At 41.8% G+C, this 17,810-nt stretch overlaps 1 protein-coding gene across 2 annotated transcripts in view; it reads right to left on the reverse strand.

Annotated features, from left to right (window-relative positions):
- Positions 1–17,810, reverse strand: part of WDR7 (WD repeat domain 7) — a 258,462-nt gene that overhangs the window by 68,124 nt on the left and 172,528 nt on the right. For both annotated transcript variants that reach the window (XM_063128220.1, XM_063128219.1), the window contains 3 exons: positions 9,632–9,749; positions 7,143–7,292; positions 4,185–4,267 (listed from right to left, as the gene is read on the reverse strand). In XM_063128220.1, coding sequence (XP_062984290.1) covers positions 4,185–4,267; positions 7,143–7,292; positions 9,632–9,749 — 351 coding nt within the window. The remainder of the gene's footprint in view (positions 1–4,184; positions 4,268–7,142; positions 7,293–9,631; positions 9,750–17,810) is intronic.

Below are 17,810 nucleotides of genomic sequence, written 5' to 3' on the forward strand. Positions count from 1 at the left end.
TGCAGACCTAGATATTAGCTTTAGCTGCAGCAGGAAGCAAGTGTGCAGGGAAGGAGTCTTTCAGGTCTATATCACACACACACACACACAATACTTTAAAGTCACTTTTCAATTTAGGATTTGTCATAAGGGGTATGGCCAAATCATTAAAGTGATAAAAGACAAGTCAGAAATGGGTTATTTTGGGTATGACTAATGAGGAAAGACATGCCAAGGGTACAACCACTGACTGGCAATTAAACGGAGCTTGCTTCCAATGGATAGATCAGAAGAGTCCAGTACAGGAATTTATCTGCAGCTACAAAGGCCATAATGGAGGAGAGTGGGCAGCAGTGCCCAAGACCTTCTGTGGCCTGAGTCAGAACAGCAAATGCCACCCCTCCCTAAACCAAGATGCATAGTACCCAAGGCTCATCAAGTTATCTTGTGAAACACCCAGAGAGCTTCGGCTATTGGGCGGTATAGAAATGCAATGAATAAATAAATAAATAAATACTTGCGGTAGAAAATCCCACAAGCACCTGTCCCCCTCTCCTTTTGATTGTATTATCATACTACAATAACAGACTGAATGGATCACAACTTGCTGCCCTTGCAAGACACTCCAAATCAGCTGCCTGAATCAGCCAACTCACTCTGCCTAATGGTAGGGCCGGTCTTGAGGGGCACCTGACACCAACCTGTCTTGAACAGGAGAGACTTCTAGGTCTCCCCATCACTCCGAAAGAGTATTTATTTATTACATTTATATACCGCCCCATAGCTGAAGCTCTCTGGATGGTTATCATGGAGGTTCCACAAGAGTCTGAGATCTTGAGGTCAACACAGATCATTGCGTCAGAAAACAAAAAGAGCAATGGCTCTTAATAACAGTAAATCTCCTAAGGAGTGCTTTAACCCAGCCTTGAGCCTTCCAGTTCTGTTGGGCTACAACTCTGGGATGCTAGGAATTGTAATCCAAATATCTGGAGGGCACCAGGTTGAGGAAGGCTGCTTTTACTCATGTTGGGATATGGACAATAGTGCTCTTTTGTCCAGTCTTCAATCTCTGCTGGAACAGAAAAGAGAACTGGCATCAATACTCCACTTCAGAGACATTTGTTATCATTGACAATAAGAACTCAGATGAAAATTGTCTCTTGACATTGTTTGGAGTGTCAGTACTACAGGGTAACAACAGGTATGGAATTGTACATTTAATCAGTATAAGAGGGAGATCATTATGATATTAAAAGATTTAGTAACAAGATTATGTCAAGTGTTTCCACTTGGATTCCCTCCAGAGTTACACTACAAAACCATAAAAGAAGCAGCAGCTAATCTGTCCTGTCATTAGTTGAATGCTGTATCATTTTTATAGTAGCCATAATTATGTACAATAAGATATAATGCATGCTATTTAACACAATTTAAAAGGCAATGTGTCTCTATTAAACCAGCTTCCAGGATAGAGCGTTTTCTCACATTAATTCCAATTTGTCCTTGCTTTTGCATTTCAAGTGTGTGACGAACAGTGGATCTAAAGCAGCATGCCCTTATAAGAACTGCAGTTCCTTCCTTACTTTCACAGCTTGCTAAACTGATTCCATAAATGCCTGTATTCTACGGTTTGTGACAGCGGTAGAAGGATCTTGCCTCATGCTACTGTGGGTAGTGCCACACCTTTATAAAGACCCAGTAGTGGAGGGAAGTATTACACCAGTGTTCCTGCAGCAGACACGAGAGGTTAAAATGACATACCTGCCTATTTAAGCACATGTGGACAATGTACCTGGAAACCCACATTGGGATGAGTCTCCCCAGAGCGCACACACTGGCGTTTAAAGATATGTTTATGTTGCTTACACTTTCACGGTTCTAGAGTGTGGTGAGAAGGTGCAGGAAATAGTTGCGCATCAGAAAACTGTTAAAACACGCTGGCAAAAAGCATCAGGGCTGCTCTGCTTGGGAGTGCCATCTGTTTGATGGCACTGGTGGAAAGAGAGTATTGGACTATATGGAGGTTTGATATGATCTAGCAAGGTGGTTCTTAATATTTGGGTATTATTCCATAAGCGACACTTATAACAGCAGTGCTAGAAGGCTAAGGAACACTCTCAGCTTGTAGGATTTCTCAGCTTACAGACCACTTGAAGCTTTGCTCAAGACCGTCATTTTGATGTTGTTTTACTTTCTGAAGCTTAAATAGTTTCTCCACATCTCGAGAAAATTAAATGTTGCGAAGTTAGAATCTGAGGCAGTTGCCTTCTGTAGCTTTAATGGGAGATGGTAAGAATGCAATTTATCGTGATTTATCTGGAGTACATGTGGTTTTCATGTGAACAAATATGGCCTTAAAAGCCTGCACTATTAGCTGTCAACTGCATTTTATTGTGAGAAACAGAACCAAGGTCCTCTCTACCATACTAGCAAAATTGTAGAAGGAGATATTTCTGAAAGCAAAAACCTTTAACTGTTGAAGATTTGGCACAGGGGGAATGCAAGGGGTATGACCTCCTCTTGCAGCACCATCCAGAATGATGCAGGGCTGCTGAGCTTGCAACCTGGTCAGGGTGGAGTGGTTGCATAGGTTGTGTGATCTGGTGCCTATATGTGGGTGGGGGGTGGAAACATAGAATAGTAGAGTTGGAAGGGGCCTATAAGGCTCAATGCAGGAATCCACCTTAAAGCATACCTGAAAGATGGCTGTCCAACTGCCTCTTGAATGCCTCTAGTGTGGGAGAGCCCACAACCTCCTTAGGTGTCTGCCTTTATTTAAACCGTGGACTATGGAGGCATGGTGTGCATACACGTCATTTTACAGAACTCTGGCTTGGAGGACATCATCACATGGGGGCGGCTGGCTATATGAACATGTGCCAGTGCCATTTCTGGATTTGATCTCTGAGGCCATTGCTTTTTTCCTGCTAGCTGTGCAACTTGACCACACACACATTTGGGAGCTATTAGCACTGAGCCAAAACACACCCACCCGCCCCACTGCCACGGCTGTGAAGTTGGCTGGGACACAAAAAGGGAAAACAAAATGTCCTCCCTAGTTACTGATGGGGAGAACATTACTCCCCATTCACATTCCCCACCACTGGTCACTGTTTTACTTGAATGTTTCCTGACCCAGAAGATGTCAGAGTGATGACATGAAGCACTGCTTTCTGCTCCTGCCCTCACTCTGATTTGGATTCATGACTGTGCCTCGTGGGGGGCACGATATCCCTTCCTGCCAGAACCAAATGAATGAACAGCAGAAAAAAAGGAGGGTATCTCATCCCAACAGTCACCACCTCTCAGGCTGAAAGTTCTTCAAACCACTTTTGGCTTAGTCCTAACCATGACATTCCCTCCATGAGATTGGATTAGATTGACTCAATGTTCATTGATCCAAACCCTTTAGGTAGCAGGCAATTCCTTTGCCTATTGCCAAGAGATGAGCATAAAAACATAGGTTAGCTGTCAGGATTCTCAGCCATCCTACTGGAATGTGAGGCAACAGTGTCTCGCTGAGCAATACACAAAGACTTTATTTAATTTTTGTGAACCGCCCAGAGAGCTCCGGCTATTGGGCGGTATAGAAATGTAATAAATAAATAAATAAATAAATAAATAGTAAAAAAATATCTCTTCACACTTGTAGCATCTGTGAAGGCTAGGAAGTGTCCTCTAAGCCTAATTAGTCAAACAAAGCAAGGCGGTTGCCTATCAATTAAATGGATGGTTTCCTGCCGTGCCTGCTGGACCATTACTGGACTCCTCCTTCACGGAGGGTCCTCTTGACCCAACTTCTGACATGTAGCCAACCTCCCTCCTGCTCTCAACTCTGCCCATTTAACCCTGTGGTGGACTCTGGGTTAGGACGCTGGAATCGGTCAATTCCGATGCTCCCTCCCCTTCCGACAAAGGCTGAGTTTCCAAGGTGGGTGGGGGTGGGGAGATGGTCTCCAAACTTGGACCACCTCTTCGATAAGCTCCTGGAAAGATTCCTCCCTTTCTCCTGGAGAGTCTTGGGGAATTTCCTCCCCTGCTCTCGGTCTTGACTGAACTTCTTCTGGCTGTGCCTCTGAGTCTGACTCAGAATCTGAAACCAAACCAGGGAGCCTGGGCCCCATCTTGACATTAGCATTGAGAACTGATGCAAAAAATTTTCATTAACCAATTTCTGTATCCACATTTTCATATCGTGAACCTACCTGCAGATGGCTGGAAAGCACTCTTGGAGTCCCTTTTTCTTGACTAATGAACCTTCAAGACAGTACATAATGATATCCATAACCTATGAGTAAAAAGTAAGCCATATATCATTGTTAATTATATTATAGACAGACAGACAGATATAAATATATATAAAATATTTCCTAATTCTAAGTTTTGATGATCCATGATAAAACATGGCAAGAGAAAAGTACAACTATAACTCTTTATGACATAAATAGTACTGGCACCACTATTATTATTATTATTATTATTATTATTATTATTTATTTATTTATATAGCACCATCAATGTACATGGTGCTGTACAGAGTAAAACAGTAAATAGCAAGACCCTGCCGCATAGGCTTACAATCTAATAAAATCATAGTAAAACAATAAGGAGGGGAAGAGAATGCAAACAGGTACAGGGTAGGGTATAATACCTCATATCTCTATTTTAAGAGTTCAAATAATTTCTGATGCATTCTTTCAGGACTGTTGTAGATTTTACTACCTCATTTGAGTTCTAATGGACAGTGCTTCCCAGTGGCAGAAGTCCAGTCAAAGTAAAGAAGTTTAAAAATGTCCACTACCCCATGGGTTGTTCCAATCACACACAGGGCCTGCACAACAACACTAGCATAATCGTTGCAGGCAACACATTTCTCAATGGTGGTTGTGTGGGGAGTACTCCCTAAAATCTTAACTGCTGAGTGGAGTTTTCACACCGTGTTGACTAAAGTGTTGCCTGAACTGAGCCATAGACTGGGATGGGGGTAGTGCTTTGCCTTTTTCTTCTTTCCTGGGTTGTCTATCTGTCTTTTTTTTATATACCTTTGGGACTCTTACTACCTTTTGATGATCCCTTTCATTGTCAGCCACTTGCCTTCTCACCTGACTATTGCCTTTGATCTCCATGTCTCCCCCACCCCATGTTTTTAAAGCCTTGTGTGCTAAATACTACTAGCTCTCTGAAGCTCCCTCATCTGACTATCATCTTAACCTGATTTACCCGCTACCTTCTTCCTGCTCCACCCCACAACCTTTTTATGGCTCCCACTTATTGATTGTTCTGCCTACCACCCATCTTCTACCATCTCTCTCTCTCTTTTCCAAGTCAGTCCCCTACACTAGACACCCCCACCTAAGTCATTTCCCATCTTGCCCTTTCCTGTAGTATGCTGAGTCACAATTCTTTATTTAATTTCATTTGGTCTTGATGTTCTGCACATATGTTTATGCAGAATGGCTTACTACAGAAATACCCAAACCAAATATAAAATCAATTATAAATGAATGTAAATAATAAAACTGTTGAAAAAAACTTAAAAAACCCAAAACAAGCAAAACAGCAATAATAATAACAATAATAACAATAATAGTAATAATAATATAAAAGGATGCCTGCCTGAATAAAAATCTTTACAACCTGTTTAAAAATTAGAAGAGAGGGAGACCGGTGGTTCTTCCCCGGGAGGGTATTCCTTACCTGTCGTACTGCTGTTTAAGACCCTGGCTTGTTAGTTTAAGCATGTCCCAAAGCTGGTAACTAACTATACTTTTCTGGCTCGGACAAAATGTGAAACTATCTTAATCACCCACATGTTTAGTTTTTTAACGGTTTTTAATGCTTTATGTGTGTATGTTCTGTGTTTTAGAGTTTTAAATTTTGTATACTTGTTTTTATCTCAATTTTAGAATTTCTGTAAACCGCCCAGAGAGCCCTGGCTATGGGAGCGGTATATAAGTGTAATAAATAAATAAATAAATAAATATGGTGTGGAGAAAGTGGGAGACATTTTTCTCCCTCTCCCATAATACTAGAACCCAAAGGGGTCATCCCATGAAGCTGATTGGTGGGAGATTCAGGACAGACAAAAAGGAAGTACTTCTTCACCCAGCATGTATTTAAACTTTGGAATTCACTACTGCAAGATGTGGTGATGGCCACCAATTTAGATGGCTTTAAAAGAAGGTTGGATAAATTCCTGGAGCAGCAGGCTATCAATAGCTATTAGTCCTGATGGCTATGTGCTACCTCCAGTATCGGAGGCAGTAAGCCTATATATACTAGTTGCTGGTGAACGTGGGTGGTAGGGTGCTGTTGCACCGTGTCCTGCTTGCAGGTCCCTGGTCAACAGCTGGTTTGCCACAGTGGGAACAGAGTGCTGGACTAGATGAACCATTGGTCTGATCCAGTAGGGTTCTTCTTATGTTCTTATGTTAATTAGACTTTTCCTGGTTTGACTGCAGCTTGGGCAAAGGCAGGAGCAAAGTTTCTGCATAACGTGGAAGCAATTTCAAGCAATCTCTATGGGATAATCGTAAGATGTACATAGGCCAACATTTTGTAATGAGGATACTATATGCATAGAAATATCCTACTGTTTAACTATTTGGATAACAAGTAGCATCTACAGTATGTAGTAAATATTCATGTGCTTGAAGAAATAACGGATTAGTAGCAAAGGCAGCTGCCGTATTCCAAGTCAGATCACTGGTCTCTCTAGCTTGGTCTTCTCTACACTATTAGTGGCTGTCTGTGGTTTTAGACAGGAGTCACTTCCAGCCTTATCTAGAGATTCTAAGGATTGAACCTGGGCCTTTTGCATGTGAACTACCACTGAGCTACATCCCCTTGAATATTTATTTATTTATTTTGTTGCATTTGTATACCACTCCATAGCCAAAGCTCTCTGGGCAGTTCACATGAGATAAAAAAGTTACTCTACGTTGAACATTGTTAGATGTAACATTTAACGTCCTTGAAATGCTTTGCAAAGTTTGTGATTCCTTTTACCAGCAGGTGGGCCAATGAAAAAGCTCTGGGCTTGTCATCTCAAATACAGCTTATATACAAACATAAATGCCTTCAGCACCTGAAAGCCCTGTAGAAATGTCAAGATCTGCCTGCCAAATCTGAACACATACATGCATAATAAAAGATAGCTTTACCTCTACAAGGAGATCCACAACATCAGTGGGCATTTTTTCAATAAGTATTTCGATAACCCTCAGAATTTCTCCCTTGGCTCGAGCCAAGGTAGTAGTATGAATATTCTGTTGAGACTGAGTATTTGCTTGGAGAGCGGTGTGCCTGTGTACCTACAAAAAACAATAGGATTATTAGGGATGCTTACATCTTTTTCCCATTAGAATTTCTCCCTGGATCTGAGATTCCAGATTACCAGATCTTGTTTATCAAGTAGCACTGATGTGTTAGTATCCCATCATTCTTCCAATCTGATATCCCAAGCTGGCACAGACCGCTGTCCAGAGAATTTGCTGCATTTTTCAATTTGTGTCTCCCACACTCCACACCGGGGAAAGTTATCAATGCACATCAGTGTAAACGCACAGTGATTTAGCACCTTGCCAAAATAAATAAATAAATATCATAATAGGATCACATCAAGATTTATTTTTCACACTGTGATTTAATTAATGCACACATGCACTCAGGAGCATCAGTAGTGCTCAGGAGCATCAGGAGGGGGATGCAAAAACATAGGTGATCTAAAAACTGGGGCAAACAATTCACCAATTTGAAAATGTATTTCAGGAATTCTCTAAATTATAAACCAGAAGGCAAACTGAGTGGAATATTGGGCAGAGCCAACCCATAGAACACCAATGAAACAGAATGGGAGATCTGTGCTCACCTCTGAAGATTATATGCATCCATGAAACTTGAGCAATTAATGTCTTCAAGCCTTTCCAATGGATTCTCAGCTTATTTTCTAACAATACATTCACAATTCTTTTCTCCAAGACAACACCATGTTCAAAGAGCTTTACTGGGTTTTTTTTAAAAGTAGAGATTATTTTTCCCCAGTGCTCAGATTGAATATCATAAGGTTCTACCATATAATTCTTCCTTTGCAGCATATATTCCGAGTGAGTCTCAAATGATGGCAACAAGGGAGAGGGTCTTCTTTGTGGTGCCCCCCCCCCCCCGGAATTATGGAATGATCTCTCCGACGAGGCCTGCCTGGTGCCAACATTGCTATCTTTTTGTCGCCAGTTCAACAAGACTTTTCTCTTTTCCCAGGCATTTAGGAGTATGTGATGAGTTTAACCAATCCCAAATCTGTTTTTAGGTTCAGCTGACAGCTTATAGTTGTTTTTAGATGTACAATTTTGTGTATACTGTATGTTTTTATGGTTTTAGATTTTGTATATCATTTTTAATTGTATTAAAATACAATTAAATTGTATTAAAATACAATTAAAATACATAGCTGAAGCTTTCTGGGCGGTTCATGTATGTAAACTGCCCAGAGAGCTTCAGCTATGGAGCAGTATACAAATGTAATAAACAAAATAATAATAATAATAATAATAATAATAATAATAATAATAATAATAATAATGTAAAACTCAAAGGATCTTCACAAGATTAATCATCTTTATTCTGGATAAATTGATGAGGAATAATTCTCATTCTAGGTGCATAACTGGCAACCAGGTTCAAATCATAACTCACATTTCAGGGTGACTTCTCAAGCCGAGTCAGTATGGATTAGAACATACATAGTGTGTGTTGGCAATCCTCCTCAGCACAGTCAGGGGGGTTATAAGAGTACAACCAGAGGTGTCTCATTAGCTGCTGTAAATGTACTCTTTTTCCCTGATGGTTCTTCAGAGCAGTAGCCTGAATGCACTCTGGAAACGTGGGTGAGATCTTTCTATTTGGGCAGGTGTTTGGGTACGTGTAATGGGGGAAGTATTTACATTTATAGAGAATCTGGTATTTTTATTTCAAACAACGAATTGCTCACTATTATGGAGGGCAGAGGAAAACATAGGTGATCTAACTTTGGCTGCAGTATCTTGAACAGAGGGGCAGAATCTACCTACCCAACTGTGTGCCCAATTGCACCCTGTTTACCTTATACTACAGAAATCAATGGGAGGCACTGAGGATCCGGCTTCCTCCCTATTTCCATAACCCCACCCTGCAGTCTGGTTCTTAATCACAGTGCAATGTGCCAAAGAAATATTAAATAAATATATCACAGTATTCTTCCTCTCCCTCTTTTTCTCTATAACATAGCTGACAAGATTGTTATCTGTGTAGATCCCATGAGGGCCAAATAAATATATACAGAAAATCATCCTGCAGATTACTCTATGGATTTCGAGTCTAACTAAAGTGCTGTTTAGCGGTTTTCCACCTCTCCTCTACCATATAAATACACATGTACACAGATAATGCACACATGCAGCATAGAAAAACGCTGTTACATAGATTATCTATAATATGTGCACGTAAGTACATGTACACAGATGAGAAACACATCATTTTTTTAAAAAAAAAAATTAAGATATAGAAAGATAGGTAAATCAATCCCCCCCCCCAATGTTTCTTGTTGCTAAACAATGAAGTAATTGTCCCTTCTGAAGTGGAGAACTGTGAGCACTGGAAAAGTTCTTTTGCTCACCTCCTTGGCAATGGTTGTTATGAAGGCGGGTGGTCTGGCCGTGGCAATGAGCGAGAGAGCGTGTCGTGCAGAGCGGGCGGAGTCAGCTGCTGGACTCAGAGGCAGCCCCATTGTGATGCTAATCAGAGATCAGACAAAGAGGGAAGGGGGGGAAAGGGAAGAAAAGAAGCATTAGAAATATAGAGTGAAAAGATTAGACACAGCTTATAATGTCAGTTCAAGGTCAACGGGAGCACTCAAACAGTTAGAATATAATGGACTTCCAACAATGAACAGTGATTAGGAGTCAGGGTGTTCTAGCATCTAATACAAAATCAAATAATTAACCGTGAAGATTGAAAACAGTATGTGCATCTGTCCAAAGTGTTAAAAAGGCCTTGTTAACAAATTATCTAGCGTAGTACTGAATACATATCAAGAACCTATGCCAAGGCAAATATACAGTGTCATACAACGAAATTGCACTTTTTATTTCTCAGCTAAAATTTGAGCGATAATATGTTCAAACCTCTGCCACGAGTATTATTTCAATCAGCCAGGTACATCTTCCCCCTAGCTGACAGTGCAAAAGAGCACTGGAAAATACTGATTGCATTTCCATATGGGCTTCCTGTGTGAAGTCACCCTTTTCCCTTACCATAGCTATTCTAAAAGGATGTTCAGGTTTGGAGTTTCACCTTGCCAGGACAATATTTCTTGGAAGATGGAAGAACTGCTTGTTTCTTAATAACATCAATTATTCATCCATACTGGTAAAGAGGTGGATCAGACTTTGCAATGAATGAAGAACTAGTAAACAATCCATAATTTGAAGAATAGAAAATAGGGAACTTCAACTACAATAAGTTAGTAACAGATCATCTTCGATGGCCAACAGGTAGGAGGGGATTCCTCCTACCATTCTAACTAAAGTTCATTTGTGAGAATCTAAGCTGAAATTGGTAGTATGCCTTTTTACTAAGCTTTTCAAAAGATGGTGAATGTTATCAATGGCTACTAGCCCTGATGGTTGTGTGCTATCTCCAGTATTCAAGTCAGTAAGCCTGTGTGCACCAGTTGCTGGGGAACATGGATGGGAGGGTGCTGTTGCACCATGACCTGCTTGTTGGTCCCTGGGTGATGGCTGGTTGGCCACTGTGTGAACAGAGTGCTGGAGTAGGTGGACCCTTGGTCTGATCCAACATGGCACTTCTTATGGTGAATAGGCACAGTAACTTGGGGTGCAGACTTTGCAAAGGTTAAAGTAAGTCGCCGCTCTCTCTGCTCTTCCTATAGCACCACGTTTTTAGCAAAAACCTAGGTGGTATAGCCAGTAGATAGCGTGGAGAAAGAAGCCAAACCTAAGCCAACTGTGGCTGGATACAGGATCCTTTGCAGACGTTGGTAAGGATCCTTCCATTGTCCAGGGGAGGGTTACTCTTAGTTCGGGAATTACTGGTTTGTTTCATGTTCTACGATCTACATGGACATCAGTTTCAAAGTAGTAATTGGTTATCTTCTTATGAGCAGACACTGTATAACATAGTGAAACAAGCTTGGTTCAGGTAAAATGGTTTGGCCACCACGGACAGGGTTTGGGCTTGCACTGCAGCATCCTTTCATGCACAAGTTTCCTCCTTCACTCCCTTTTGTAAATAAACCTGCTGTCTGCTGTGATGTCTAAATTGAGCAAACTTTAAAGATAAACTTTGTACTGAAACAGTCTTTAACATGGAATGATGTGCATGTCCTCCTAAACTACCTACTGGTTTCTTGGAAGTTAACACATGGTCATTGCAAATGGATTTTCAGAGCTCCTATGACAGTTAAAAGCCTTATATTATTACATTGGAAGGATAAATGCTCACCTCCCATAGTGCAATGGACAGAGGACTTAACACTATCAACATTTGAATGGGTGTTATATAGACACCACTTGCAAGTGGATAAATATGTGGAGATTTGGTCTGCTTTTCTTGAAATCTATGTATAACTGTCCCTTTTTTAATGAATGGTGTTATCTCATGGGGAAAAATGATGACATGCCTATGTATGTCATGTTTGTTCTTTTTCTTCTTCTTTTCCATGATTTATTTTGTGTTCTGTTTTGTTAAATTCACAATAACGGGGTGGGGAGAAAACAATATTGTGCTCAAAACCAGAAGCAAGGGTAGGAGCCAGAGTGCATGATGGAAGGAGAACATGAGCAATCCTATCAAGATGGCCAGACCATGTCTTGGATATTATATCTTAGACCTAAAGAGGGAGGCTGTTATTTCTGCTAACTGCCCCCTCCATCTGCAGCTCCCCATACCATTCTTGAGGGAGACTCCAGCAGCGAGGGGGGGGGCAGGACAGCCCCCATTCCATGAGTTTGTCAGGACCCAAAACAAAGCTTTTTTAACCAACCAACCAACTAACCAACCTTACATTCACTTACAATGCCCTTTAACACAACCCTGCTTATATAATTGTTGGTAGTGAATTCTGTAAGATAATCTGATAAGCACATTTGGAAAATTACTTCTTGAGGGAAGGAATCTCATGTGTGATTTACATATCAGGAGAAAGAAACTTCTTTTTCTTTGAAAAAAGATCAAATGGGGAAAAAGACATAAAGAAAAGAGGGAGTATAAGCTGGAGCTGATGACCTTTTTGCATGTGGGGAAAATATGTGATTCCCCCCACCCCACCGGGGTTTCTTCAGAAAAAAAGGAAAGGAACCTCTTGTGCAAGAACTTGAGTCACTGCTGACTCCTAGGGGGACGCCTGCTTTCACTGACGTTTTCTTGGCAGATTTTGTAGCGGGGTGGTTTGCCATTGCCTTCCCCAGTCGCAGTTTCCTTTCCCCCAGCTAGCTGGGTACTCATTTTACTGACCTCAGAAGGATGGAAGGCTGAGTCAACCTGAGCTGGCTGCCTGAGAACCAGCTTCCGCTGGGATCGAACTCAGGCTGTGGGGGGAGTTTTGGCTGCAGTAACTGCCACTTTCCACTCTGCGCCACACGAGGCTCATTTTTTCAGAACATCACCTAATAAGGCTGCTTACTTTCAAATAAACATGTATAAAATCATGCTGAATGAGCAGCTGATATTTTAAATAGGCCTGTTAAGAATCAAATGCCTTTCAACTGATTGATTATATTTAAATAAATTTGCATATCACCAACACCTTAAAAGAAATGTCTTTTTGATACACCAAACAATAAGCTTATTTAATCACCACTTATTACTGAAAGGAAAGGACATCTTTAGCATATTATAGTTCCCTATTACCAGAGCCAAAAGAGATCCTCAAACAAGTGAACTCTCATCACTATTGATTACAAAATTAATCAAAGTAAACTTTAGTGGCTGAACCAGTCTATTCAGGTTGCACCCCTACTGAAAGACATGGTGCACTGTTGGATGTTGCATACCTGTCTAAAAATTCATCAAAATGCAGCACCTAACCTATAGTCCTCACCTCTATATCTCAGAGCACAACTTTGGAATCTCCATCCAGAGCTCTTCCCATCTTTGCCTGCACCCCCGGTGTAACATTTTATAGTTGTGTACTTTCTGAGGGGGACACTGAAAAGAAGCAACCATTTTTAAAACAGGACACAAAAAGCATCCCTAAATTAGCTCCTAAATTTTAAGACTTTTTGTCCCAAGGAAGATCTGTATGTGTTCTCTTTCTCTCTCTCCCCACTCTTCCTCCTGTTGAGCATGGCATGGATTTTTCTGAAAAGCAACAGGCTCCTTGTTAATTCATTAATGACACTCTGTAGTGTTAGTATGTGGCCATAGATTAACCCCCTCCTGTAGCTGGGACAGCTGGTCTGTCAGAGCAAGAACTGTGCATGAAGGAGCAGGCACACTGCACCGTTGCAGACCAAAATAAAAGCAGATGCAACGCTAACATGAACAAGGACATAGCAGGCTGGTCCCTGTGCAGTGGAGGCTGGTGGCCCTGATGTCAGTGGGGCAGGGAATCCACTCTGGGTTTCAGTCAGAACTCTAAAGGAGCTATCCACAGTGCTGAACCCTATTCCCAAAATGGAAACAGAACTTTGGATAGCTCCTGTAGAAGTCTGACTGGTTCCAACTGAAACCCAGAAAGATTCACTGCCCTTACTGACATAGGAGCCACGAGGCTCCACTGCTCTGTTCTTATACTTTTATTGAGGAATTTTACTCTTCTACATCATTAACTTGAAGAGGGCCTGCATATCACTGTCTTCCACATGTAGACGGCAATCCATCATCATCATCGTGTTCAGAGGAGGTCAACCAGGTTGATCAGGGGTCTGGAAACAAAGCCCTATGAAGAGAGACTTAAAGAACAGGGCATGTTTAGCCTGAAGAAGAGAAGATTGAGGGGAGACATGATAGCACTCTTCAAATACTTGAAAGGTTGTCACATAGAGGAGGGCCAGGATCTCTTCTCGATCATCCTAGAGTGCAGGACACGGAATAACGGGCTGAAGTTACAGGAAGTCAGATTCCAGCTGGACATCAGGAAAAACTTCCTGACTGTTAAAGCAGTACGACAATGGAATCAGTTACTTAGGGAGGTTGTGGGCTCTCCCACACTAGAGGTCTTCAAGAGGCAGCTAGTCAACCATCTGTCAGGGATGCTTTAAGGTGGATTCCTGCATTGAGCAGGGGGTTGGACTTGATGGCCTTATAGGCCCCTTCCAACTCTACTATTCTATGATACTACGGCAATGAAACCAGTTACCTAGGGAGGTTGTGGGCTCTCCCACACTAGAGGTCTTCAAGAGGCAGCTAGTAAACCATCTGTCAGGGATGCTTTAGGGTGGATTCCTGCATTGAGCAGGGGGTTGGACTCGATGGCCTTATAGGCCCCTTCCAACTCTAGTATTCTATGATTCTACGGCAATGGAACCAGTTACCTAGGGAGGTTGTGGGCTCTCCCACACTAGAGGTCTTCAAGAGGCAGCTAGTCAACCATCTGTCAGGGATGCTTTAAGGTGGATTCCTGCATTGAGCAGGGCCTTGGACTCGATGGCCTTATAGGCCCCTTCCAGCCCTACTATTCTATGATTATCATATGCTGATATTAGTATGAAATGTCATTGTAAAATATACATGCGATTTCTTCAGAGAGGGACCATAACTCCGTGGCCCCCTCCCCTCCCTTTGAGAAGAGGCTATCGTTTTGCTCAGCTTGCAAAGCAACTGTTTTGCAAGCAGAGTTTTCCATATTCAATCTCTGGCATCTGCAGTTCAAAGGGTCAAGTACTGGGTGCCCCTGAGTTGTTTAGCCTCAGCAGGCTGCAGCGGGGGTGATGGGGTGGTGACAACCAGCACACTGACTCACTCTTGCTTCATTCACAACCCATGGTTTGAGGAAGCCCTGGGTTATTATGATGTGTGAACTGGGCAAGGGAGATGGGTGGTGTTCAGTAGTAAAGGAGGATAGTGTTTCCTTACTGTGGCAATGAAGAAGGAAAATGCAGCATTTGCAAATTTTCATCTCTGCCTGACAAGCTGCACCTGCCAAATTCCCTCTTTTGTACCAACTTGAAGGTCTTTTCCATTAACTGCCTTTCAGCTGAACAATTGCTAGCTCTTAAAAAACAAGGAGAAATATGATACATATGCGGTAAATAATTAAAATGGGGACTGAGTTGTAGGTTTGGGTTTATTTATTTATAAAAACCATTGCCATTATAAATAATCCCCAAGCGGGGTACCAAACCAATAAAGCACAGAAAAAAGGAGGCATGAAAGGTGGGTTCTGTGCCCAAGTGAGTTGAAGGTTACTGCGGGCAGGCGGGGGGGGGGGGGAATAGTACAATCACACTCACGTTAAGCAATGGCGGAGAGAAAAGGTGTAGGAAAATGACAGGCATTTCACTTGGAGGAAATCTCCATTTGCTTTGCCCATTAAAAGTAATGTGAGCAAAGAAGCAGCTTGACACACACACTTCTGCTTTCATAGAATCTTAGAATCATAGAATAGCAGAGTTGGAAGGGGCCTACAAGGCCATCAAGTCCAACCCCCTGCTCAATGCAGGAATCCACCCTAAAGCATCCCTGACAGATGCTTGTCCAGCTGCCTCTTGAAGGCCTCTAGTGTGGGAGAGCCCACAACCTCCCTAGGTAACTGATTCCATTGTCGTACTGCTCTAACAGTCAGGAAGTTTTTCCTGATGTCCAGCTGGAATCTGGCTTCCTTTAACTTGAGCCCGTTATTCCGTGTCCTGCACTCTGGGAGGATCAAGAAGAGATCCTGACCCTCCTCTGTGTGACAACCTTTTAAGGATTTGAAGAGTGCTATCATATCTCCCCTCAATCTTCTCTTCTCCAGGCTAAACATGCCCAGTTCGTTCAGTCTCTCTTCATAGGGCTTTGTTTCTAGACCCCTGATCATCCTGGTTGCCCTCCTCTGAACACGCTCCAGCTTGTCTGCGTCCTTCTTGAATTGTGGAGCCCAGAACTGGACGCAATACTCTAGATGAGGCCTAACCAGGGCCGAATAGAGAGGAACCAGTACCTCACGTGATTTGGAAGCTATACTTCTATTAATGCAGCCCAAAATAGCATTTGCCTTTCTTGCAGCCATATCACACTGTTGGCTCATATTCAGCTTGCGATCTACAACAATTCCAAGATCCTTCTCGTTTGTAGTATTGCTGAGCCAAGTGTCCCCCATCTTGTAACTGTGCATTTAGTTTCTATTCCCTAAATGTAGAACTTGGCATTTATTCCTATTAAATTTCATTCTGTTGTTTTCAGCCCAGCACTCCAGCCTATCAAGATCACTTTGAAGTTTGTTTCTGTCTTCCAGGGTATTAGCTATCCCACCCAATTTTGTGTCATCTGTAAATCTGATAAGCGTTCCCTGCACGTCCTCATCCAAATCATTAATAAAAATGTTGAAGAGCACTGGGCCCAGGACTGAGCCCTGCAGTACCCCACTCGTTGCTTCTCCCCAGTTTGAGAAGGTTCTTAAGCTCTTAACAGCTCCAAAGATGGGAGTCATTTTAAACAGCTTTCCCCCAACTTTCTTATAGATTGGGCTATACCACAGAATAAAGAATAATAATCACATCAGAGTGTAATTCTGGGATCTTGCGATCGTTCTGATACATTGGAACCACTGGACAAAGATCTCACGACGGGGAGGGGCCCTAGCTCAGTGGTAGAACAAATACTTTGCATGGAGAAGTTCTCAGGTTCGATCCCGGACGTCTCCAGATAGGGCTGCAAAATCTTATGCCTGAAACTCCAGAGAGCCGCTGCCAATCAGTGCGGGCAACACTGGGCTAGATGGACCAATGGTCTGATTCAACACACGGCAGCTTCCTATGTGTCACATGATCGAATTCCCATGATGAAGAAAGCAACGATACTGACATATTTCATTACTTTCTGGCAATTCTAAGGATCAGTCACTTGGCGGAATTTTCTAAGTGAGCACCCCCTAAACGAGAAAAGGGGGAAGTGTATTTCCCCCTCGAAATGTTTGTTTATTCCTTTATTACACTTCTATCCCATTTTTCCCCCAAGGAGTTCAAGGCTGGCACCGACGTTATACTCTTTTCGATGCCAGGTGAAGACCTTTTTATTTTCGCAGTATTTTAACAGTTTATCACCTTAGTCTTTTAACTGTGCTGTTTAAAATCTGAATTTTAAATCTGTATAAAACTCTTGCACTGCTGTTCGGTTTTATCCTAGTTGTGCTTTTATAGTATACTTTTATATTGTGTTTTTACACTGTTGTTTGTTTTATACTTTGAATTGTATTTGATGGTTTTAACTTTTGTGAACCGCCCAGACAGCTTCAGCTATTGGGTGGTATAGAAATGCAAATTTATTGCATTTATTAAATGCAATAAATAAATAAAGTGTTTATTGTTGTTTCAACCATCATGGTCATATTTTTTTCAGGGCCTATTTAAAAGCCAGGGCAGTAGAGGCCATATGTATCTCCCAAAGGAGGAAATTCCACAAGTTTGAGCCACCACAAAAAAGCCTCTGTTCTTGTGACTGCAATGTATCAACTGTGTTACAACTTAGAATGTGCAATTGCAACATTTTTATGTTTTTGTTCCACAAAAGTAGAACATTATTGTCCCTCCTTTTCCAAAAGAAAGCTGACAAAAGAATGACATGTCCTTTTGCACTGTATGAATTCTGACAGTCCCACCCAAGAATTCTTTGGAAAAATAGGCTTTTAAGATTTG

Source organism: Elgaria multicarinata, chromosome 6 (genome assembly GCF_023053635.1).
Source record: "Elgaria multicarinata webbii isolate HBS135686 ecotype San Diego chromosome 6, rElgMul1.1.pri, whole genome shotgun sequence".
In the NCBI taxonomy this organism is placed as follows: Eukaryota; Metazoa; Chordata; class Lepidosauria; order Squamata; family Anguidae; genus Elgaria; species Elgaria multicarinata.